The 23,529-nt window shown below is 42.9% G+C and overlaps 3 protein-coding genes across 7 annotated transcripts in view; 2 read left to right on the plus strand and 1 right to left on the minus strand.

Annotated features, from left to right (window-relative positions):
- LOC140600982 (histone H4-like) overlaps positions 1 to 1,008 on the minus strand; it is a 53,498-nt gene extending 52,490 nt beyond the window's left edge. The window contains exon 1 of the mRNA XM_072769369.1: positions 196 to 1,008. Within this exon, the coding sequence (XP_072625470.1) occupies positions 537 to 995 (459 nt within the window). The 5' untranslated portion in view covers positions 996 to 1,008 and the 3' untranslated portion in view covers positions 196 to 536. The remainder of the gene's footprint in view (positions 1 to 195) is intronic.
- A 56-nt stretch (positions 1,009 to 1,064) lies between these two features.
- Positions 1,065 to 10,187, plus strand: LOC140600984 (histone H3). 3 transcript variants are annotated; one of them, XM_072769372.1, is made up of 4 exons: positions 1,065 to 1,599; positions 2,250 to 2,367; positions 2,863 to 2,975; positions 7,364 to 10,187. In XM_072769372.1, the coding sequence occupies exon 4, from the start codon at positions 8,098 to 8,100 to the stop codon at positions 8,506 to 8,508; it is 411 nt and encodes a 136-aa protein (XP_072625473.1). In that variant the 5' UTR covers positions 1,065 to 1,599; positions 2,250 to 2,367; positions 2,863 to 2,975; positions 7,364 to 8,097; the 3' UTR covers positions 8,509 to 10,187. The 3 variants fall into 3 exon arrangements, with proteins under 3 accessions (XP_072625473.1, XP_072625471.1, XP_072625472.1); XM_072769370.1 differs by having other exon boundaries at positions 1,065 to 2,367; XM_072769371.1 differs by having other exon boundaries at positions 2,250 to 2,975.
- On the plus strand, positions 8,624 to 21,660 carry LOC140600981 (histone H2B type 2-F). Of its 3 annotated transcripts, XR_012004058.1 has the most exons (3): positions 8,740 to 9,926; positions 19,523 to 19,618; positions 21,279 to 21,660. XR_012004058.1 is itself a non-coding variant. In XM_072769367.1 (2 exons), exons 1-2 carry the CDS (start codon positions 9,550 to 9,552, stop codon positions 10,309 to 10,311), a joined length of 483 nt encoding a protein of 160 aa, XP_072625468.1. In that variant the 5' UTR covers positions 8,624 to 9,549; the 3' UTR covers positions 10,312 to 12,558. The 3 variants fall into 3 exon arrangements, 2 of the variants coding, with proteins under 2 accessions (XP_072625468.1, XP_072625469.1); XM_072769367.1 differs by lacking the exons at positions 19,523 to 19,618; positions 21,279 to 21,660 and adding an exon at positions 10,206 to 12,558 and having other exon boundaries at positions 8,624 to 9,926; XM_072769368.1 differs by lacking the exon at positions 21,279 to 21,660 and having other exon boundaries at positions 19,523 to 20,971.
- The last annotated feature ends 1,869 nt before the right edge of the window (positions 21,661 to 23,529 follow it).

Here is a 23,529-nt window from a genome sequence, read left to right on the forward strand (position 1 = left end):
TCACAGAACAGCGCCTAACGTTAAGAGGGCCCTTAGGCCATCTAAGCTCCCACCGTCTTGCTGTGGGAGTAAAATGCAAAAGAATTGAGGCTTAGAACCATCCGGTAGCCTGAAGGGCATCTCTGGATTCCGAACTGTGCACTAACCCCCGCCTTTGCCCAAGCAAACGTAGCGAATTAGATGGTTTAACCTTACCCCTGGACTTCACGGATCCTGCTTTCCACAGCCCGACCCAACAATCACAAGGACAGCGCGCCTAGAAGCAAGGAGATACTGCTTCATCTGGAGAACTGGAACGTAAAGCAAAAATTCAAAGAGCCAATAAGCATGAAGTGCTAACTACTAAAATCTCCAGGGCAGTTAACGCTTTGAGCACCATTCCCTCCCGCCAACCTAACTCGACTCCAGCTCGACTCCTCGAAGCAAGGCTGACCTTAGGAAGGCCAGTCCTACCAGGTGCCCAGCTCTTCTGAAGACAAAATGGTTGGCCCTAAAAAGGGCCGTTGGCATCGATCTACGCAGGGCGGAGCGGCAACTCAGCCCCCGAAGCCGTAGAGGGTGCGGCCTTGGCGCTTAAGCGCGTACACTACGTCCATGGCCGTGACCGTCTTGCGCTTGGCGTGCTCCGTGTAAGTGACGGCATCCCGGATCACGTTCTCCAGGAACACCTTCAGGACACCCCGAGTCTCTTCGTAAATGAGACCCGAGATCCGCTTCACTCCCCCACGCCGAGCGAGGCGCCGGATGGCCGGCTTAGTGATGCCCTGGATGTTGTCTCTCAGGACCTTACGATGACGCTTCGCGCCACCTTTGCCCAGACCCTTACCACCCTTCCCTCTCCCAGACATGGCAACCGTGGTGTGAAGACACAGCCTCTGGTATCCGCAGGCTGGCTGTCCCCCTAATATACAAGAGTGCCGGACCAGATTGAGAACAGAACGCGCGCGGCAGGAAGCCCGCCCCGCGTCATCCCCGCCCGCCGGGCATTGCGTCATTTCCTGCCCGCGGTTTTCCCGTCCCGCTGCGCCCCCCACCCCCACCCCCACCCCCACCCCCACCCCCACCCCCACCCCGCGGCTGCCTCTAATCGCTCCTACTTAAAGGATATTGGCCGCAGCCGCCGGCAGAGGATAGATTCCGACGAAAGGCTTCCGAGTTCTGCTGCCGCTGCTGCTTTCGCCTTTGTACGTTTGCGGACTCCCCAGGCCAATTAACTTAGCTACGCAGAAAGGTCTTCCTGGCGGGAGAGGACCAAAGGAAGAGTAGCCGGAGCCGAGAGACGGGCCATCAGGAAGGGAGGGTCACAGCTCCTGGAGCGCGGCTACGTGAAACTGCGGCAGGAGCAGGTCCGATCACTTGGCGGACCCAGAAGGCGATGCCGGGAGCAGCCGCACCTGGGGTGCGGGCGGGGCGCGGGAGGAGAGATCGCCCTAATCTCTCGGCCTGGTCTGTTTGTTGGTATGGGGCGAGGAGAAATCGTATCCTAGGAAAATTGGTCGTAGGAGTATTTGCAAGCCTTCGCCTGGGGCTCGGGGAATCCGACGCGCTGCCATCCAAAGCTCTGCCAAAGAAGCGATATATCCAGAATAGAAGGCAACGGTATTGCATGTCTCCGTTTCTACAAATCCTCTAAACGACTCTGCTCTCAGCCAGAAAGCAGAAACCAAATTGTGTCCCCATTGAGGCCCCACGTGAAGTTCGCAAAGTTTGCTGAATTGGTTATCTCCAGGGGAAATCTCCATTTTTGAAAGTCCTTACCGGAAACCGCCCTGTGAAATTAATTGGAGTCCAGTGATAATGGGTTTGTTACTTTACCAGGGCCTTCTGATAGGGGAGTCCACCAGAAGACGTGGTTTCTGCTTCAGAAAGCTCTTTTTTTCTGAGGGATGTGTATTATCTTTTTTTTTTAAGGAATATATTTATTCATGAGAGACCCAAAAAAGAGGCAGACACAAAGGCAGAGGGAGAAGCAGATTTCTTGCAGGCAGGCACTAAACCGCTGAGCCACCCAGGGATCCCCAGATGTGTATTATCTTAAAATTTATATCTTTTTCTTTCCTGGCTCTATCTTCTGTATGCTGGTGAATCCCAATACTATATCTTTATCCAGACCTCTGGGCACCAGACATACAGATCTTCCTGGTGGTTCTTTAGTCATTTTAAACCCAAGAAATCTCAGAATGCTTGAACTTCAAAGTTGCAAGGTGTGACTAATGGAGTCTGAGGGAATTCCTTCTCTTCTTCCCCAGCCTAAACCATGTTCTCTGCTCAGTGGATGTTGCCACCGGGCATCACTTAATCCGCACCGTGGGATTCACACTAGATGTTGGTTACAAACATTAAATGAAAGGAATTTGGAGAAAGAAGGTATATTTTAAAAAGTTTTTCTCTTCCAAACAGGCTGTATAGTACTGGCATTCTGAGCATTCTGTTCTAATTTTCCTCATAAACCAGAGATAGTGTCATACTAACATCTGTGGCCAAAGTAATTTCTACTGAAAAAAAAAAAAATATATATATAAACCCTTTAAAAATCTTTGCACTATGTATCTTAAATCTCATGAGAATGTGAATAGAATAAAATACATTTCATTTGTATAGCTTTAAACTACTCTGTGTAGGGATGCCTGGGTAGCTCAGTAAGTCTTTTTTAAAAACCTCCGTGTGTAACATATGACCTGAGCCTACTGCATTCCATTGGGATATGTTGCATGGGAAAGCCAGATGTATAAGTTTGTAGGGAAGGGAAGACTTCCTTCTCCCTTTTAGAGTCTATGGCTGGACCTAAGAATTAAGTTCATGTAAGACTGACCAAAAAAAGAAAAAAAAAGTATATATTTTAATACTTTTATGTGTAAACAGGAGTCTTCAGAAGGAAAATGAAGACCTGAAGAAGCTAACAGTAGGCCTGGAAGATTATCTATACCTTTTAAAACAAGGAATGTGACAAGACAGAGGGGCTTGGGCTAGAGACAGTAAGTTGTGGGACAGTGATGGGGAAACATATGGGGGAAACTAATGGAAGATAAGGTTTATTTGAGTAGATTTGTTCATAACAGATCCATGTCAGCACTGCCTCCCAGGCTCCTAATAAGAACGTCCTCTTCCTGGCTGGGAGGGTACCTTTCTCATGGGAAATTTTAGGAGCTGCTTTTAGGTTGGAAAGGGGGACATCAGAGGCCCCCCCCCCACACCCACACACAAACTGTATCTTGATTCAAGTAACTTCGGCTCCAAATAATTAATATACTGAAGTGGCATATTTGGGGGTGGTATGTTCTAAACCCCTGCAAGCTGAAATCTGCTGTAGAGGAGGCAACGTTTTATCTCTACCCTCTTAGAGTTTTTGGCTGGGTCTGATAATTAAATTGACACAAGACCAATTCACCGGAGAAAAGCATACACGTTTATCTGCTCAAAGTTTACTTGACATTGGAGCCCTTATAAGGAAATGAAGACTCAAACAAGCACTTAGAGTTGACTGCTTATGTGCTGAACTGGACAGAGTGGTAAATCATGAAAATGTCACAAGAATGGAAGGGCTTCAGCCAGGGCAGTGAATGGTGGAAAAATAGGAAGATGAAAGTTAGTTTAACAAAATTTGTTTCCACAGCTTTCTCTTGGCTTCAGCTCCCTATTCTTGGGGAAAAGAATGTTATTCTCCCCCTGGTGTAGAGAAGACATCTTCCATATGGGGGTTTTACCTCCTGTTTTTAGGAAAGAAAAAGCAGAGCACACTTCTTGCACCTTCCGTTTTTTCAAGCGTCTTTAGCTCAAAATAATGCATGTGCCAAAGTGGCATAATTTAGGGGTGGCATATGCTGACACTGATGGGGTTCAGGACATGCTACCCCCAAAATATGGCACCTTAGCATATTAAATATTTTGAGCTGAAGAACTCTTGAGAAAAAGACATAAGCGGGAAGGTCACTCTAACCTCCCCCCCCACCCCCCCCAAAGCCTTCTCTCCCTTGAAACAGGTTATAAAAGTCTCCTGTGCCTTTTCTATGTGATTAGAGGGATAGAGAAGGAGGAAAGGAGTGTCTTTATCTCTAAAGACAAAGGGACTTACAGAAAATTTTAATAAGCAGGTCTTGCTGCCTCCCCTGGTTTACTAGACTTACCTTGTACTCCTTCACCTACTCCATTTCTGCAGGAGTACCTGTACTTCATCAAACCCAGCTTAGAAATACTCAGGTCTGTTTCTTTGGATGTTCATTTCCTTATGAAGTTCCTTGCTTTACATAAAACATCAAATAAATTTGTGTGCTCTTCTATTGTGATTCTTTGTTGGTTTAATTTACAGACCTAGCCAGGGACCCTAAGATGACTGAGGAATACTTTTTTCTCCCCTATGCCACCTGTCATTGTACAGTACAAGTAGTAGTGTTAAGGTAAAAAGGGGAAGTTTATATCCAATGAGCAAGGTGTGGAGGGAAAGCTCAGAATGGAGCTAAGGAAAGGAGCTCAAAATCCCATGGCTTCTGAATTTGGTTCAGGGCTATTGGCCTGAAAGGAAGATGAAATCATTTCACTCATGTGGAATTTAAGAAACAAAACGAATAGAGAAAAAAGAGTGAAACAAACCAAAAACAGACCCTTAACGGTAGAGAACAAATCAATGGTTACCAGAAAGGGGAGGCAGTGCTGGGTGAAATAGGTCATGAGCACCCAGCAGTGTACGGAATTGTTGGATCACTATATTGTACACCTGAAACTAATAACACTGTATGTTAAACTGCACTGGAATTAAAATTTAAAAATAAAAGTTAAAAACAACCAAGATGAAAGGAAATCAGGGACATGGCTTGACCAACCCACGAACCAAAGATTCAGTCTTATCTTGGGGGTACTTGAAGCCCTGGGGGTGCCTGCAGTCAAAGACTGTGTTATACAAACTGTCTTCCTGGAACATATAGTCCATTACTTTTTTGATAAAACAAACATGCACATAATGTTATATTTTTCTTTTACTTGTTTATTTCCTATAGCATATTTTAAGGTTTATATGTTCCTTCCCCCCACTCTCAGCCCTCAATAATGAAACTTTAAGGCTCAATCTGGAAACTGCAGGTTCTTATTTTTGGTGAAAGCAACTTCAGAGATATTAGTAGGAGATAAATACTCCCTTTTTCCCACAGCAGCAGCAAAACAGGTTTTTCTGCATTGTCAACTGACTTCTGATAGTGTTTTGAGAATGCAAGAGTCATTTGTCCAGTGTGGAGACTAGGTGAAATCAAAGGATTATTGCTCTGAATTCTGTTAACGGTGACTTCTAAGTATTGGGGAGCAAGAATTTCCTGTCCCTTCCAAGGTCCTACCCAGACTAAGCATCAAAATGACATGAGATAGATTAACCAGAGAAAATCAAGTTTAATTTTGTATGTACAAGGAATCCACATGGAAACATGGAAATTCCAAAGATAGGTAAAATGAACTAAGGAGAAGTGGTAGAGGTCTGGGATGTCAAACAGAAGAAATGCAATTCACAGGAAGATAAAAAAAAGTGGGACATTGAAGACTGATCAAACAGGCCTTGCTAGGTTCCTCCTGGCTACCTCACCTAGTCCATTGTGTAATGTGGTTATCCTTGGTGATAGCGCTCTTCCTAGACCAAGTCTTCTACCTAAGTTCTTACCAGGTAGTTGTGGGGAAGGAAAAGAGCTTTTCCTGAATCTGCTGGGTTTTGATTGCCTTTTAAACTCATAGTAATCTTCACGCCTGCACTTGGCATCTGTAAACTACAGATTGTTCTCTTCTGAGAATAGCCAGGGGACTTGAAATTTTCTTACTCTCTATATTATAAAGGCAAAATACATCCCATGATGGTTAGATTCTATATGAATATACATTGTAGGGGAGCAAAATTTTGCTCCCCCGAAATGTGTTTGTTTTTTGGCCTGTGGATTATTTTAGCCTGATTATTTCTAAGAAACAGAAGACTCAAAGAAGTTTTTGTTTTTGCCTCCCTCACAACTGCTTAAAAGAATTTAGATAGAGGACCTGCTCTAGGAAGGGAACTATCACCATAGATAAGGACTGTATAATATTACCTGGTTGTGGTAGATGGGGAGGAACCTAGCAAAGTCTGTTCGCTAAAATTCCTTCCTATACCCCATTGTTTCTGAGTGGCCCGGCAAACATTTGTTTACCAAAAATTTACTCATTTTCATTTTCTTGTGATGGTCTTTCTTCCCTCTGCACTCCCAGACCCCAATCTCTTTCTTAGCTATGGATGGCATATAAACCTCAGTTGCCTGACTGCCTGGGGACCTCATATTCTTATATGATTTTCTCCTCTTAATCGGTCTCATGTCAATTAAATTCTTAGACCAGCCAAAAAAGCTTGAGGGGTAGAGCAAAGTTTTTCCTCCCTGACAGCAGCTTGAGTATCTTATCTAAATGAATGCCATGGCCAAGAATGCACATGTTAAAAAAGAACTCTGCAAAGAAATGTGGACTGCTTTGGGCTGTCATCCAGACCCCCATGTGGTAGTTTCCTCTTTTGATGGTAATAGTTTAGTGGAAGAGTTTGAGAAACATTGAGAAATCTGATGGCACAGTGGGAAAATTCTCCTTTGCTTTAGAATGTACTGCAAGCCTGATGAAACTGAAAATCTATGATGATTTCATTCTTTTGCTTTAGAATATTATGCGGGCCTTCTTACTTGTCCAGGACAAGCCATAGTTTTTCTGAGACTATTTCTTTATCTGTGAAATGAGGAAAGTAACATCTACTTCACAGAGTTGGGATTAAATGAGATAGTGTATGTAGAAGGATTGTTAAATACTGAGTAGTGCTCTCTATGCATTAGTAATTATTACAAAACAACCACAGGAAAGGGTAACAGTTGTTTCACATCAGTTATACTTTTGCAGGACATCTTAGGTCTCCCTAGAGCAGGGGACTGTGCTGTCCAGGGGACTCTTGAAGACATAAAGATAAATTTCTAGGTTGTTTAGTGTTCAGGAAATCTCAAAATAACTTTTAATTTATTTTGCCTTCAGGAGGAAAATGATCATATTGATACCATAAAGTATAAGCTTGTTGGGCCTGATTTTGTCCACAGGTTTGAGGTTTTATAATGTTTGGATGCAATAGTTTTTCAATAGAATGAGCATATGATTGAAAGTTTTATATTAACTTCACAGTTTTAAGATGGTAACCTTACATGACTGTTTTCTGACACAATTTTTCTGAGCAATACTTCAAAGCAAATAAAATAATTAAAAAGCAGAGGATATTCAATTTCCCAATAGAGAATAGAAAACTTTAAGTTGAAACTTTTAGATGAAGCTACTTTATTGAAGAAAATGTTAGCAACTCCGTAATCAACGAATAGTTGATTTGCTTTGTTTACAGCGTTTAATCTGATTGATAAGCAAGTTGACTATTCAGAAACTATTCACCATTGTGAAGGAGAAATTAACGTTCCAGGACGCATATTCCTTTATTTAGAAGCGTTTGGTCTACAGGTCCTAATTGGCCATTGATGGATTGAGAGAAGGGAACCGCATTCCAAGGCGAAAAGCTCAAGAAAAGCGGAAGGCTGTACCTTGCAAGTTGGCGCTAATCAGTACACGACTCCGAGTAGTTAAGAAGTTAAACTTAAATCAATTTTTGATTCCTTCAACTACATATTTTGTTGAGTCACCGTCATACTGTAATGCAACTAACGCGCTTAGCAGTGTCAGGCGCCGAAGAAATGTTAGCTACGGGCTTGGAGTTACGTAACTATTAACTGGAAATACAGGCTGAAACCTAGTTCATGGGTAGGCTTTTATTTCGAAGGAATCTGTTATATTTTAAATCCCAAGCTTGCAAAAACACTTAAAAATTGCGCTTACCAAAATGACACCAATTGCAAGGAAAGGTCTAAGAAGAAAAACAGCTGGGATCGCTAAGATTACAGAAAAGTACGGAAAGGTGACTATAGGGAAAAGATTAGCATAACAATCTACCCGAATAAATAGGATTGAATCCTGGCCAATGAGATCGCAACCTGGAGGTTCCTAACCCTCCCGGCCCAATCAAGACAGGGCTATATCTATAAATAAGACTGCCGAGCGCTTCTTGAAAAAAGCGGGTAAGGCGCCATGGCTCGTACGAAACAGACCGCCCGCAAGTCGACCGGCGGCAAGGCCCCGCGCAAGCAGCTGGCCACCAAGGCGGCCCGCAAGAGCGCGCCGGCCACGGGCGGCGTCAAGAAGCCGCACCGCTACCGGCCGGGCACGGTGGCCCTGCGCGAGATCCGGCGCTACCAGAAGTCCACGGAGCTGCTGATCCGCAAGCTGCCGTTCCAGCGGCTGGTGCGCGAGATCGCGCAGGACTTCAAGACGGACCTGCGCTTCCAGAGCTCGGCCGTCATGGCGCTGCAGGAGGCGAGCGAGGCCTACCTGGTGGGGCTCTTCGAGGACACCAACCTGTGCGCCATCCACGCCAAGCGCGTCACCATCATGCCCAAGGACATCCAGCTGGCGCGCCGCATCCGCGGGGAGCGCGCCTAGAGCCCCGTTTTATCAGAAGGCCACCTAAAGGCTCTTTTCAGAGCCACCCATGGTTTCACGAGGAGCAGCTGTACCGGCTTCCCGCCTGGCGCGGGTCGTGCCCTGGTGTAGGGGGTCGAGGGATCCGGGGAAACTCGCACGTGTTGGGTAGTGGGATGCTGGAATCCGGCCTGACTTTTCGGGCTGGCGCGTTAAGGGAGCAGCTGAACGGCTTATGTTCTACGTCGTTCTTGCCAAACCTGCCCTTAACATGCGTTGAAGTCTAAAGCAACAACCTTTCTGTGAGGAAACTTGCCGGAGGGAGGACCGTGCTCTACCGGCCGTTTGTAACGTTACAAGCCGCCGCCACGGAATACGTAGTACGAATCCAGATGCAGAAATGAAGTGAGGAGGCCCTCACGTGCTTTAGTGTTCATTAAAACACGGAGATGGGAATCTGGGTCTATCCGCCAGTTCTAAGAACTAGGTCCCTGTCTACATGTTGAAGTCTTGTCCTGGAATGACCTAGTACCGAATACCTTCCTCATTGCATAATGTAAGTGGCGCAAACAGGAATAGGAATTTGAGGGAGCTACCTGATTTTTCTTCTGAGACAGTTTAGGTATTCTAAAAACCAAAAGCAAAACGAGCTTCCACAATGCGTAGGGGAGTCAAACGGTGCAAAAATAAGAAAAAGTTGTCTTTGGCTGTCTCTTCAGATCTCTTACGTACGCAAGTCTACGACTGAAAGGTGAAAACCATCCCCAAATATCTCAAACAGGTGATACTGTACTTTTGCGTAATTTATTGGCTGAGTCTGGGATGGCACACTTTGATTGGCTAGGACGGCATTTACTCTGCTAGCCACTAGGGAAGTGCCAGCCGAAGCTATTATTTACGTGGACTCCACCCCTCTGTGACGATAATGTTGGAAATTAACCAATAAAAGTGCAGTCCTGTGCGAGCCTTCATTTGCATACAGGCTCTATAAGTAGCACGTAATCAAGCCCTTTGGAAGTAGTCCGGATCGCTTTTGGTGTGTAAACGCTGCTATTTGCAAAAATGCCTGATCCAGCAAAATCGGCTCCCGCTCCCAAGAAGGGTTCCAAAAAGGCTGTCACGAAGGTGCAAAAGAAGGACGGCAAGAAGCGCAAGCGCAGCCGCAAGGAGAGCTACTCCGTCTACGTGTACAAGGTGCTGAAGCAGGTGCACCCCGACACCGGCATCTCGTCCAAGGCCATGGGCATCATGAACTCGTTCGTCAACGACATCTTCGAGCGCATCGCCGGCGAGGCCTCCCGCCTGGCGCATTACAACAAGCGCTCCACCATCACCTCCCGGGAGATCCAGACGGCCGTGCGCCTGCTGCTGCCCGGCGAGCTGGCCAAGCACGCCGTGTCCGAGGGCACCAAGGCCGTCACCAAGTACACCAGCTCCAAGTAAGGGCGCGCAAAGGACGCAGTAGAGGCTACTTCACCCCAACGGCTCTTTTCAGAGCCACTTAATTTGTCACAGAAAGGGGCTGTAAGCGCTCGCTAAAAGACTTGAGCTTTTGGGTAGGTGGGGTGGGCCTGTGATCTCGGAAGCGTTTGGGTATGGCGCTAGGTTAGGACCGTGGTTGTCGGAATCTGGAATCTCCCGGAGTGCGATGGTGCCACCTAGTGGCACGGCTCTTACTAATAAACTAGTTCTCAAAGTGATTTTTTTTTTTTTTTAAGATTTTATTTATTTATCCACGAGAGACATAAAGGCAGAGACCGGGAGAAGCAGGCCCCCTGTGGGAAGCCGGATATGGGATTTGATTCCAGGACTCTGGAATCCTGACCTGAGCCAAAGGTAGACGCTTAATCAACTGAGCCACCCCGGCGCCCCTCGAAGTGATCTTACTTAGATCTACGGAGTCCACAATGGGAGCTTACGTACCAGTAACCGAGCAAGCAGGTTTAATGAAGTTTAGTAAAGTTTTTATTTGGGGGAGAGGCTGCTGTTCGACTTGGTTTCTTTTTTTTTATTTTTTTTTATTTTTTTTATTTTTTTTATTTTTTTTTTTTCCGACTTGGTTTCTTTACCCATAAACTGTGAGCAGGTTTCCTTAAGTGAGCTGAACTTGTTTTCAGCGTGCGGATGGAGATCTCCGTTTCCCACTCTCCACTGCCTTAATGTCCTTATTAAAAATGTCTGGGTATCCCAAAACCAATGATGCCCTATGCTTTAGTCCTTTGGTCTGCCAGTAAGTCCTGACCCTAGCAATCCTTGCCTAACTTTCTCAGCCTAATGTCTTAACCAGATAGGGATTTTTTAATTTTTTTTGCCTCCCATCCCTTGGGACATTTAATTGGACGCTAACCGGCATTTAGTGGTTAAAGGCCAGGGATGCTGATTAACATACCCTAATGCCTAGGGCAGCCCCGCAGCCAAGAATTCCTCTAACATCAGTCCTCAGGCAGTGGTTGGCCAACCCAGCACCCTGGCTTCCTTTCTGTCAGGATTTAATTTTCATTTGGAACAAACTTCATCACCACCTAGCCAACATTACTGCTCTTGGTGAAAGCTGAGCAGAACCCATTTACTGTGATTGCTTACACTCCACAGGAGATGCTCTTTCTCTTCTCCAGGGCAAAGAACTTGTTTCCTCTAACCATTTCCTGGTTCTAAGAGCCACCTTGGTGCTTGGTAAACATTCCCAGGTGCTTCTGAAGTTTCCGAATAGGTTGGAAATGGGGGTTGGGGAGGTGGTTTTTAGTGTTCCCAGGTGTATTTTTAAAATGTTTGGGGTGCATGATGTGCAAATGGCCACAGTTAAAAGGAGATGAATTTCTAAAGATCCCTTAGTTCAAAACTTGCATAGCTCAAGACCTTTTGACAGGCTGGTGAATGTTTTACCAAGTAAAACATAGACCCTTAAGGTAAAAGGACTTAGTTTCCAGTTCATTTGTCAAGCTTTGAAACTAAGCTATTCTTGATAAATTTTAAGGAATTTGCTTGACGAGTTTACTTTAAATGAATTTTATTTATAATGGAAGAATTCAAACATCCAATTACAGCTACCAAAAAAAAGGGCTGAATATGATTTATTTTTTTCACTGGAAAAAAAGATTTTCCGAGTCCTTTTCCCTGGCGAGGGGAATGATTCACTGAGAATTTTAACTTCACAGTGAAATCTTGTACAGCACACTTTATAGTAGGGAAAATTAATAAGGGAAAAGGCGAGGGTGGTCTATTTTCTCAAACCATCAGAGACACCGTCTGGTCTCTCCTAGGATCCTGAAGGATCTCTTTTCCCTGAGGACTAGTGACCATGTTTCTCTTTCTCTTGGCCTTTGGAAGTTGTTAAAGCATCGTCAATTGGCTCACCTAATCAAAAGCTATCAATTACGACGAAAGGATAAACTCCAACACCTCATCCTGAAACCACAGCCTTTTGCCATCTGGCCAAAATTTCCATTCAGTTGTTTGTCTTCCTCAGATCTATGGCATAGCCAAAATGCAGTACACACTGTCCTATAATGCCTCTGAAGTTCCTCTTCCTTTGTGCTTTTGTTGGGTGGTCCTCCTTTAAACTGTAGTACTGTCTTGCTCTCAACTACTCGAAGCCTGTCGACCTACCAGTTCTTCAAAGTGTTGCTCAAATCTCCTTGAAGTCTTCCCATCCCATTCTAGGTCACAGGAAGTCTTTCTCCTTTGAACTCTTAAGGCTTTATTCCTTATGCAATGAATTTGCAATTAACTGTAGCTTTGTGAACAATATAGCCTCCTTCCTCAATTCCTTTTTTCTTATATTTTCTTGTGTTTGTCTTCCATTAGACAGGGTTTACTTAAGAAAGAAAACAAAAAACAAAACTTCTTGGGAACTTTCACAAAGTTCCAGTGTCCATTATAAAATAGCATCTCGGGCCCCTGGGTGCAACGGACTCTTGGCTTTGGCTCAGGCCATGGGCTCAGTGTCCTGAGCCCCCAGTGGGGCTCTGCACTCAAGCGGCTGAGTCTGCTTGAGATTCACTCTCCTCCTTCCCCTTCTGCTCCTCCCCCCAACTCGAGCTCTCTGTCAAATAAAATCTTTCAAAAACCGAATCTTGGTGAATGTTTGTTGACTGATTGCCCCGACCACAGAATGCTTGGAAACTGGTCTGAAACTGGTAAGTTCACATACTCCAATAAGCTTTTTTTTCTCCACTTTTTCCTAAATTTTCTTGGTCCTTTAATCTGAAACATTTATAATAATTACTGACCCACTTAAAAGAACTATTGGAGATTAAAAACTCCTAAAAGGGACAGATAGAGTACTGTACTTGAGTGCTTCCCTTCATCCAATGTATCTAGGTGGCCAAAACAATGAGATTCCACTGGAGCTTTTTCGGCCTAATTCAGATGCTGCTTTTTTTGGTGTTGCAAACAAGGGTGAGGAGGGAGATGCATTCCAGAAGACCAAAAAAATAAAAATAAAAATAAAAAATAAAAAAGGTAGTATGAAGATAAGGAGCTTTAAACATCAGATCGAGTGAGCATTGCAAATGGGCTTGGTCTGGGTCAGGTCAAATGTTATTAAAATTGGGTAGTCATTATTTGAAGGACGGGTGAAAGGATTGTGGTATCTATGTAAACTTACAAACAGGACAGTTTAATCTTGTCATAATTTTTAGATACCTCATTTTAAAACGGTTCATTTCCTACAAGTGATCTAAGAGTCAAAGCATTTACAAAGCATTTAATTCAAGCACAGGACAACAGGTGGGAAATACATTATATGATCTCTTTGGGGGCATAAAGAAGGAGGTATGAAAGAATGTCAATCTTTAACAAGGAAGGAACAAGACGGTTTTAGAGAATTACTAAGTAGTGAAGACTTTTTTTTTACATTTTGTAACAAGAGCTGAACCATCATATGACTTGGCAAAAATTGAAAACTTGATGAAAAGTTTTTAGATCCCATACTGCCAACATGAACAAACTTTTGAAATATAAACTCAGGGCATGTTTTCTTTTAATGTGTGATCAAATTAATATATCAAACATATAATATTAGCAAAGCAATGAGATGGATACAAAGATGTAAATACATCTAATAGATGAGATTACACCAGTATAAAAATAATTACAATTCAAGGAAAAATGTGTTATTCCCAAAAGAGTTAAGGAAATGTTATGAGTTAAGGAGAATGATAGGTTGCATCTGGCCAGAGGGTTCAGGAACACTCCATGAGGAGAACTTACATGTGCCAAGTTCTATAAGGGTGATAGGGATATATAGGTGTTTTCCTCCCCGAGTCTATGAGGTTCACCTGGAATATTATTTGTAACCAATATATCAAGTGTCCCCTGGGAATTTTTTTTAAGTTTTAGTTTTAGCCAATTTTCTGGATAACCTCTTTCAATTTTTTAATCATCTGATTTGGGTAGATGAAATTCTCCATCATTCTATATTCTGTGACTAGAGGCCATTAATTCTATACTCCTACCCAGGTTGTAGCATTTTCCTTTGTAATATATCTATCTCTTCTAAAAAAAATTTTTTTTTAAAGATTTTATTTATTCATGAGAAACACAGAGAGGCAGAGACATAGACAGAGGGAGAAGCAGGCTCCCTGTGGGGAGCCAATGCGGGACTCGATCCCAGGACCCCGGGATCACACCCTGAGCCAAAGGCAGATGCTCAACCACTGAGCCACCCAGGTGCCTCTAAAAATTCACAGACGATTCTATGTCATTAAATTGAAAAGCTCTGGCTTCCCTTCCTGTCTACAAAACCATTCAAGTCATGTTGTTCTTGGCTCACAGCATCTCAAACCCGCTGGAGCTTCATTTACCATCATCCTAGCTTGAGAGGAATTTGATTTTTCTCATTCCCTGTGAGATTCGTTTTCTTTTTGGGGAGGTGACTATAATAGGATGAGTGAATAATAAGCCTTTTCTTAGTTACTCATGATTTATCAGAAAATATTGTTGACTCAAAATATGTCAAGTCTCCAACCATACCTTGACACCTCCACTGCTGCCCCCTGCTGCCTTAAACCACCACCACATCCCAGGAATATTTGCAACAGCCTCCTGACTGGTCTTCCTTCTGCCATCTACCCTCTCTGTTTTCCAGAAAATAGCTGGAGTAAACTTCAAACATGAGTCAGATCCTGTTACTCCCACAGTCTTCTCCCCAACTGAACACTGCCCTGCACCCCCACCACCTGAACCAACCATGGCTACAGAGTAAAGGCTGCATCCTTATGATGGCCCATGTATACCTCCTGTCTTCTCATTCTCCTTTTTGTGTGGTCCACTTCATCACACTTGTTTCCCTGTTCTCCCTGAATATGCCAAGGCCTTTCTACTCGCCATTTCCTCTTCTAGAAAGGCTGTTCCCCAGACACTTGCATGACTGGCTTCCTCGTGTCTTTTAGGTTTCTGCTCAAAGGATGCCTTTACCATCTTATTGGTGAGGGCTTCCCTAAGCTGCTTCTATAACAGAACAAGCCCATCTTCTCCTCCCCAGACTTCATACTTTTTAATTCCCTACTTTTCTTACTTTTCCTCCATGTACCATCTGAAATGAATGTATTTATTACTGAATCAGAGCCTGCTACTCATAAAAAAAAAACTATTTTTTAAAAATATTCTATTTATTTATTCATGAGAGACACAGACAGAGAGGCAGAGATACAGGCAGAGGGAGGAGAAGCAGGCTCCATGCGGGGAAGCCCGACATGGGACTCAATCCCAGGAATCCAGGATCACACCCTGAACCAAAGGCAGAGGCTCAACTGCTGAGCCACCCAGGCATCCCCATGAAAAACTATTCTTACCTGGTTATTGCAACCCCATGTGGTTTCTCTACCAAAGGCCAATTTACCAACTTCTCTTGTATCTAGGTTTGTCCATAACACAAAGTTCTGGGCCAACAAGATGTGAATGGAATTGATATATATTATTTCAGGTTTGTGCCCTAAGAAGGAAAAGGTATGTGCTCCCCTTGCCTTCCCCCCCTCTCCCCACCTTTCCTCCGGCTAGGTTGTAGAGACAATGGCAGGAACTGTGGCAACCACCTGGGATCCAGAAACAGAAATCTTGTGATAAGGATGGCTGAGCTGCTCTCCTGGCCCTGGACCATGACATGAGAGAGAAACAGACTTGTAGCTCCTTTAAGCCACTGTTTTTTAAAGATTTGTTCAAATAAATTAGGCTGTACTCTGACCCATTGTCTGACTCTCTTCTTACCTTCTCAGAGTAAGTTCTATAAAAGCAGATACTTTTTGTTTATTTTTCTATCCCCATCAACTAGAACTGTACCTGGAATATAGTGGGTGCTCACTAGATATTTACAGGCTGAATGGGTTGATGAAGGACAACTAGTTGAAAGGGATGGTGGAGCTTGAAGACTTGGATTTAACAAAAAATGATTGAGTTTGAAATCTTTTGCTCTCTGAATGGGGAACAGCACAATATAGAGTTGAAGGTCTAGGTGAGGTGGCAATAACCACAGCCTACAAATCAGTTTAGAAGCTTCATGGGGTAAATCGTTGGGTGTTTATACTAACCTACACTAATTCAGAAGCAGTCAGAGGGTAAAAGAAAACTTTTGTCTCCTCTACTACTTTCAATACTCTGGCCACCAAATCTGTGGATTTTCCACACCAAGCAATTCTGACACTAACTACCTGGATTTGGCACAGATACCACATAAGGTATTAAGGGCTCAGCCCCATAAGACCTCCCCTTCTTCAGACACTGATCACAATAGTGGGTCTCCAGGTTACCCACTCTTCTGTCAGTCTTGGCTGCAGATCAGGGGCTCCCATCATCCCCTCTTCAGGTTTGATAATTTGTTATAATGGCTCACAGATTCTGGGAAACATGTTTACCAGTTTATGATAAAGAATAAAGGCAAGGATACAGATGATTAGCCAGGTGAAGACGTAGACAGGACAAGGTCCAGAAGGGTCCCAAGTGCAGGAGCTTCTGTCCCTGTGGAGTTGTAGTGTCCACCCTCCTGAAACGTGTATGTGTTCACCAGCGCAGCAGCTTTCTGAACCCCATAGTTTAGGAATTTTTTATGGAGGCCGTATTAAGTAGACATGATGGATTATTGTCTCAATCTCCACTCCTTCTCCTCTCTGGAGGATGGAGGTGGAGGGAGAGGCTAAAAGTTCCAACCTTCTAATGATAGCTTGGCCTTTCTGGTGACCAACCTCCATCCTGAAGTTACCTAGGAGCCCACCATTAGAACAAAAGACACTTCCCATTACCCAGGAAATTCCAAGAGATTTAGAAGCTCTGTATCAGGAACCAGGGGCAGAGACCAAATATATATTTCTTACTATGTCACAGCTCAGGTCTTGATCTTGGGGTTACAGGTTCAGGCCCCTGCTGCATTTGGCTCCATGCTGGGTGTGGAAGTTACTTTAAAAAAAAAAAAAAGAAAAGAAAAAGATACTGGCTGAAAAGGCAGGGTACTGTACTGGTGATGAGCATTAGTATTGAGTCCCAGTCTCCCCCACCTAAGAGCTATATGACCTTGGGAAAGTTTCTTTACTCCTCTGAGTCTCAGTTTCTTCCTCTGGAAAATGAGAAAAATAACAGAACATACCTTATGGGTTTGTTATGAAGATCAAATGAGATCATGTATTTTATGCACTTAGTAGAGTAGCTGGAACATGGTAAATATTTGATCATTGTTTCATTATTATTATTATTATTCTGGTTAGGAAGGCATTTCCTGCAGAATAGCATCTCCAGAGTGCATTCCATTCCCAACAAGTATTGCTTTAAGACATCTCTAGTGATTTAAGAGTCACCTCCCTAGGTATCTTGCATTGGAGCAATAAGACCTTCTTTTTCTAAAACATCACCTAAGAAGGAAATTCCACAATTTACTTGCCAGGCCTTTGATTATGTAGAACCTTCAAGTATCTGCTATGTATCCTGATAGGAACAAAATGAACTAGAAAACAAAAGACCTTATTTATAGTGTCTGTTACTAGTGCTCTATAAAGACCTATATTTTATGGAAAATACCTTTAAAAAAAATCCTGATGATGTTTGCAATACTTCCCATCAATCTTCTCAGGAAAAATGAAATACTCATTAAATACTTCTTTCCTATTTCTGATTTCTGAGTTGAAATCTCTGAATTTTGAGGATTTAACACAGAAGCAAGCCACATGAATAAAAATGAGGGCACACTATTCAGTAGCACAGAGAGGTACACACCTTATAACCAAAAGGAGAATATGCAAATATTTGGGAAATGTTTAAGTTAAAATTTTAAAATGGCGGACACCTTTGGCTCAGGTTGTAATCTCAGGGTTCTAGGATCAAGTCCTGCACCAGGCTCCCCACAGGGAGCCTGCTTCTCCCTCTGCCTATGTCTCTGCCTCTCTCTCTCTGTATCTCTCATGAATAAATAAAATCTTTACAAAAAAAAAATAAATTTTAAAATGGGCTTGATGGAGCCAAGTTGATGATTTATGGGTCAATCATTTCTTCTTGTTTAAAGCATTTCATGTGTTTCCTCTCAGCATTTTCAAGATGAAGCTCTTGTTTTTGCCACTATTCAGGAAGTAAAGTTTCCCCAACAATATAAAGACTTTCTTATTTAAACTACAGTCCAAGGAGTAGCAAACAAGGCAGATGATAGTTCTAAGACCTCAAGATTTCTTTTCTTTGGCCAAGAACACATTCTGTACTACGCCAGAAAGAGTAAAGCAGGGAACTAATAAAGCTTAAGCAGTTCTCCAGTATTTGACCTTTGAAGACCAAACATGGATGCTGGCCTACTGTCTCAAGGTAGTAAAGAGGTAATGGCTTGGGAATGGTTAAGTATTTTGAGAGAGAGATTGAGATTTTCATTGATCTTGGGACTTGAACAGCACCAGGCATGCAGAAAAAGGAATTTTGTGGCAAAAAATGGAAAACACAGATTAGTGAAATGAAATAAGGACTAAATTATCTCAGTTGCTTCACATGATCAAGAGCAGTGATTATAAATTTACCAGAAAGTAGGAGGAAATTCATATCACTCTTTTAATATCATACCTTTTTAAGATTCAAGAGAACAGAATATACCTAAAGACATCAGCTTTATTTTGTTTGAGCCTTGTGTAAGTTTTAGTTTCTACTTGGTAGGATTCTAATTTTCTTTATTTTTTTTTTTTTACGATTTTATTTATTTATTCATAAAAGACACAGAGAGAGAGGGGCAGGGGCAGAGACACAGGCAGAGGGAGAAGCGGGCTCCATGCAAGGAGCCTGATGTGGGACTCAATTCCGGGACTCCAGGATCACACCCTGGGCAGAAGGCAGGCGCTAAACCACTGAGCCACCCAGGGATTCCCGGATTCTAATTTTCTTTGTTTTTTTTTGTTTTAAGATTTTATTTGTTTATTCATGAGAGACACAGAGAGAGAGAGACAGAGACATAGGCAGAAGGAGAAGCAGGCTCCTCAAGGGGAGCCTGATGTGGGACTCAAACCCAGGACCCCAGGATCACCACCTGAGCCAAAGGCAGACGGTCAACCACGGAGCCACCCAAGCATCCCATGATTCTAATTTTCAAATGCATTGGAGGAAAACTCTTTAGGCCAAGAGGGAGTGTGAAACCGAGTTCAGATATAACCCTGAGTAAAAGTTACTCAGTGTTCTTAATATAATTCCCAATCCTAGGGTTGGGACTTAAACCACTTGAATTTCTTTCTGGAGATGTGTTTCATCTGGTTTGACATGTCTAGACTCAAGATCCATATTATAATGCACAGAATAATGAGCAGGAGAAAGGCACATTGATCAACCTGTATATATACCAACCAGAGGGATACTTTCAGCAAATGAATATACCCTTGTTTCCTCAGGCTCCTTTATTCCTCTGCCTGCTGCACTATGAAAAGTGAAGAAAAATTATTTTGCTTATTGAAGTGTCTTTGTAGGGGATTTTTCCCCTGATGTCTTTTTAAGTGTTTGAATTGTTGAATTGTTCACAGTTTCTTTCACATTACTGTTAAGGGACTGGGCAATAGAAATTATTCTTAAGTGAGTATTTTGCTTCTTTCAGAAACAACAAGTATGAGTAGAGAACACAATTTTAGGATTAGCAGGAGAGTTAACCAAGGTAATATTTGAATTTCAATCCTTGGCCTAAAGAAAAAAGGTAAGAAACTTTTTCATTTTCTAAAGGAGGTGTATTTCATGGCATTATGATTGTGGAATGTGTTTAGATGGGAAAGGGCATAATCAATCTTTCTGGATTCGAATATGCATATCATTTACAGTGGAAAAAAGAGTCTCAGGAATTGGCAGACAAGTCAACTAAAACTTGTTAAGGATTTAGAGGATTTGAAGAACATGCTTAACAAAATTAGTCATAACTACCCTTATACCCACACCACCTTGTATCCAAAATAGAAAACGTATATTTCGAATTTACATAAATACTGATGAAAACCAGCCATGTGTAAGATGACAAATGAAAGCTCAACAAGTATTGAAAAAGTTGAAACCATAGAAGCACATTCACTAATCATAGTGCAAGGACATAACTAAAAATATTTCTCCTTGATCTATATACTGTTAGAAAAAAGCACATGGACTAAAGAGGACATATAAATAAAAGCTATATACTTTTCAGTAAACAATAATAATAACAAAGAGAGCATTATAAAAACTTATATGAAGAGGTCAGAGGAAAATTCATAGCTCTATAATACATTTATGAGAAAATGAGAACTATTAAAAATAATGAAGTAAGCTTTTAACTTAAAAGTTAATAAAGGGACAGCAAAACAGGAGGGAAGTAGAGGAATAGATTAGGATAGAAGCAGAAATGAATAGATCATACTTCCCCACTTCCCCCAAATAGAATTAATCAATAAACCCAAAATCTCGTTCTTTGAAAGAAAATTAAAGGATTATTCCTTTGGTAATTTCATATTGAAAGAGAAAAAGTACAGCACTATACCAGCAATGTTAAATATAGAAGATATTTTAAGTGTTATGTATATTTTGATACATATATTTGCAAATGTAGACAAAATATTTAATTTTTAATACAAGTGATCAAAGTTGCCCTAAGAAAGGTAGAATAACTGAATAAAAATAGCTGAGGGAGAAACTGAAAAGATAGGCAAAGACCTACCCTTAAAAACAGCACCAGGTCCAGAGAGTTTCACCAGACATTAAGGGAAGAGACAATATTTATATGAAAAAATGATCAAAAAAAAAGAAAAAATGATCAAGATGATGGAGAAAGGATTAAAAGCCATTCACTAACAAGGAAAAGACAGCATCAGATACTATTAAGATCAAGTGAAATAAGGGCACCTGGGTGCCGTGGTTGGTTAAACATTCATCTCTTGGTTTTGGTTCAGGTCATGATCTCAGGGTGGTGAGATCGAGCTCCCCATAGGGTTCTGTCTTCTGCATGGAATCTGCTTATGACTTTCCCTCTGGCCCTACTTCCTGCTCTCTCTCTCTAAAATAAATAATCTCAAAAAAAAAAAAAAAAAAAAGATTAAGTGAAATAACCCCTCCAAAGCAAATAAAAGAGTGTTCAGTAAATAAAACTAATCCATAGAAGTTAGATATTATGGGCCACAATATAGATTTCAAAATGGAATAAAAGGTAATTGGGATAAGAAACTGCAAATCAAAGAGCCATTAAGTGCAGGGTTAAGATTTGAACTCTAGTTAGTTGTACCCAAAGCCTGTGAAATTTTGAGATGTGACTGAATTCAAGTTAGGAAATGACGATTTTCTAAAACAAATATGGCACTTATGATCCCATTGCAAATGCCTATTTCTTCTTTTCTTAGGCCTTTTTCTGTCTTTTCAGAAGAAATGATCTTCAAAGTCACAACCAGACTCCAGAGCTGATTCACTGGAAATCAAGCCACTCTTCCTCAAAATTATCTTCTCAGAGAGGACCACGTTTGGGGAATTTATTTCTCCAGAATGTGTAAACCAATTATTTCTAGTCTTTCTTAGAGATTTTCTACCTTATCAAACTTATCATCTTTAGGAAACTTTCCCTTGAACACATGCTCCCTCTTCACAATTTATTCTTAAGTGGAGGAGGTAAGGAGTATTATGTGCTTAGTGTGAGATGGAGATGAAATGGGGAAGGCAGAAAGTTGAGCTTCTAACCCTTTAGGGGTTTGGACTCCACAATCAGAAACAAACCAAGAAATAAGAAATAAAGTAAGGACAACAAACAATTTTATTGGCTCCCGTTTTACTGGCAGTGCATTAACAAGGAAGTCTATACCCAAAAGACCTTATGGAGGCCCAGATTTTTAACTTAATATAATTTTTTTTTCATCCTGCTTTCCATTGCCTAGCCTAATATACAGTTCTCTTAGGGTCTTTCGGTTTTTATACTATCATAGCTATGAGATTGGTCACTTTCAACATCTACATATTTAATGCAATCCTACTCCAAATCCAATAATCTTCTCAAAAGAATTTGACCTTAGTTTACCACTGTTTCTTTCTGGAGACACTTTCTTCTCTGCTTTTCTATTTCATTGGCTATTTCTTGTCAACATCCTTTGCTACCAACTCTTCTTCTACACAACCTTTAAGATTTGGTACATCCCAGAGTTCAGCCTTAGACCCTTTTCTGTTTGCTATCTGTGCTTTCTGCTTACATTGTCTTTTCTAATCCCATGGCTCTAAATGCCACATATATATGACGACTCTCAAATTTTTATCTCTACTCCAGCATTGTTCTCTGAGCACCACCCATATTCCATTGCTTTTTCAACAATTACACTTAACTATTAAATAGTAATCTTAATATGTCCAATATCAAACCTTTGCTTCTCATTTATTACTCCTCTCTCCCATTACATGAACTTGTTCTTTCCCAGTTCCTGGTTCCAATCAGTGGAATCAATTTATTGCTCAGGCTCAAGCCCAGAAGTTGTTCTGATTCCTCTTTTTCCCACATTCCCTACATCTAATCAATCAGCAAGCTTTTTTGGCACTCCCTACAAAACATATTCCAGATGTGACACTTCTTAACACCTTCACTGCTCCCTAAGTCCAAACTACCATTATTTCTCAGGTGGATTCCTAATTGCTTTTCTTGCTTCCAACTGGCCTGGTGGCAGTGAGGACCGTTGAGCCCCTTCCTGCCAATTCCCAGCTACGCCTCCATCCTATCTGGTTTTCAGGCAGGTTTGGCTATCTTTGGCTTCTGGGGTGGGTGTTGGGGGGCGATTCCTAAATCCAGAAGGCTCTAGGGGTTCTCCCAACTGTGTGGTAGCCAGGAAAGATCTGGAATGGACCCAACTCTTCCCGTTTTACCCCAAACCAGTCGATCGGCTCTGGGGCTTCCTTCTCAGGCTAAGAACAGTCTATTCTGAAATGAGCCTGAACTCCTGTATGAGCTTAGGGCTTTCCCTATGAAGCCTGGAAGATGAGAAACTGACCCACTCTTCTCACAACCAGTTGCTTGTTGCGCTGTCTCCTCTGGGATGTTGTACTCCGTTCTGTAAGCCCTGGATTTTATAGAATGTGCCCAAGAGCCCCTCCGGTAAGGCGGCAGGCTTTGGGGGTACTTTCCTGCTGAGCCTCAAAGCGAAGAGGGAACTCCCGCCCTCCCTCGCCCAATACCCGCCAGCCCCCCACCCCCACCCCCGCCACTTGCAATAATCCCCCGGGGCCTTGTTCTCAGTCTCGGAAGCTCTCGCCACCCAGGGTAGGGCAGGCCCTTGGCTGAAGCTGCGACTCCGAGTGCATTTATGCGCGGCCCTGGAAGAGCCTGGGGCCCTGCCTCCCGCCCGGCTCTGACGGTGGTGGTCCCGGCAGGAAGGCCGTCTGTGCTGCACTGAACGGCCGTCCTTCCTTCGCCCCCCGCCCCTGCCCCTGCCCCGCTGCCGCCGCCTCCAGCCGCCTTTTCCTGGCGTCTCCCGGCCCTGGTCCTCCTCTCCGCGGGGTGGCGCCACCGTCGGGTCTGCGAGCAGGCGGCTGGGCCCGGGCCCCGGCGCCGGCCCGAGAGGAGAGGTCCAGCTGCGCGCTTCCAGGGGCCGCCCGCGAAGCCGCGCTGGTGGGTTTCCCGTC

This window comes from Canis lupus, chromosome 12, assembly GCF_048164855.1.
Source record: "Canis lupus baileyi chromosome 12, mCanLup2.hap1, whole genome shotgun sequence".
Lineage (NCBI taxonomy): Eukaryota > Metazoa > Chordata > Mammalia > Carnivora > Canidae > Canis > Canis lupus.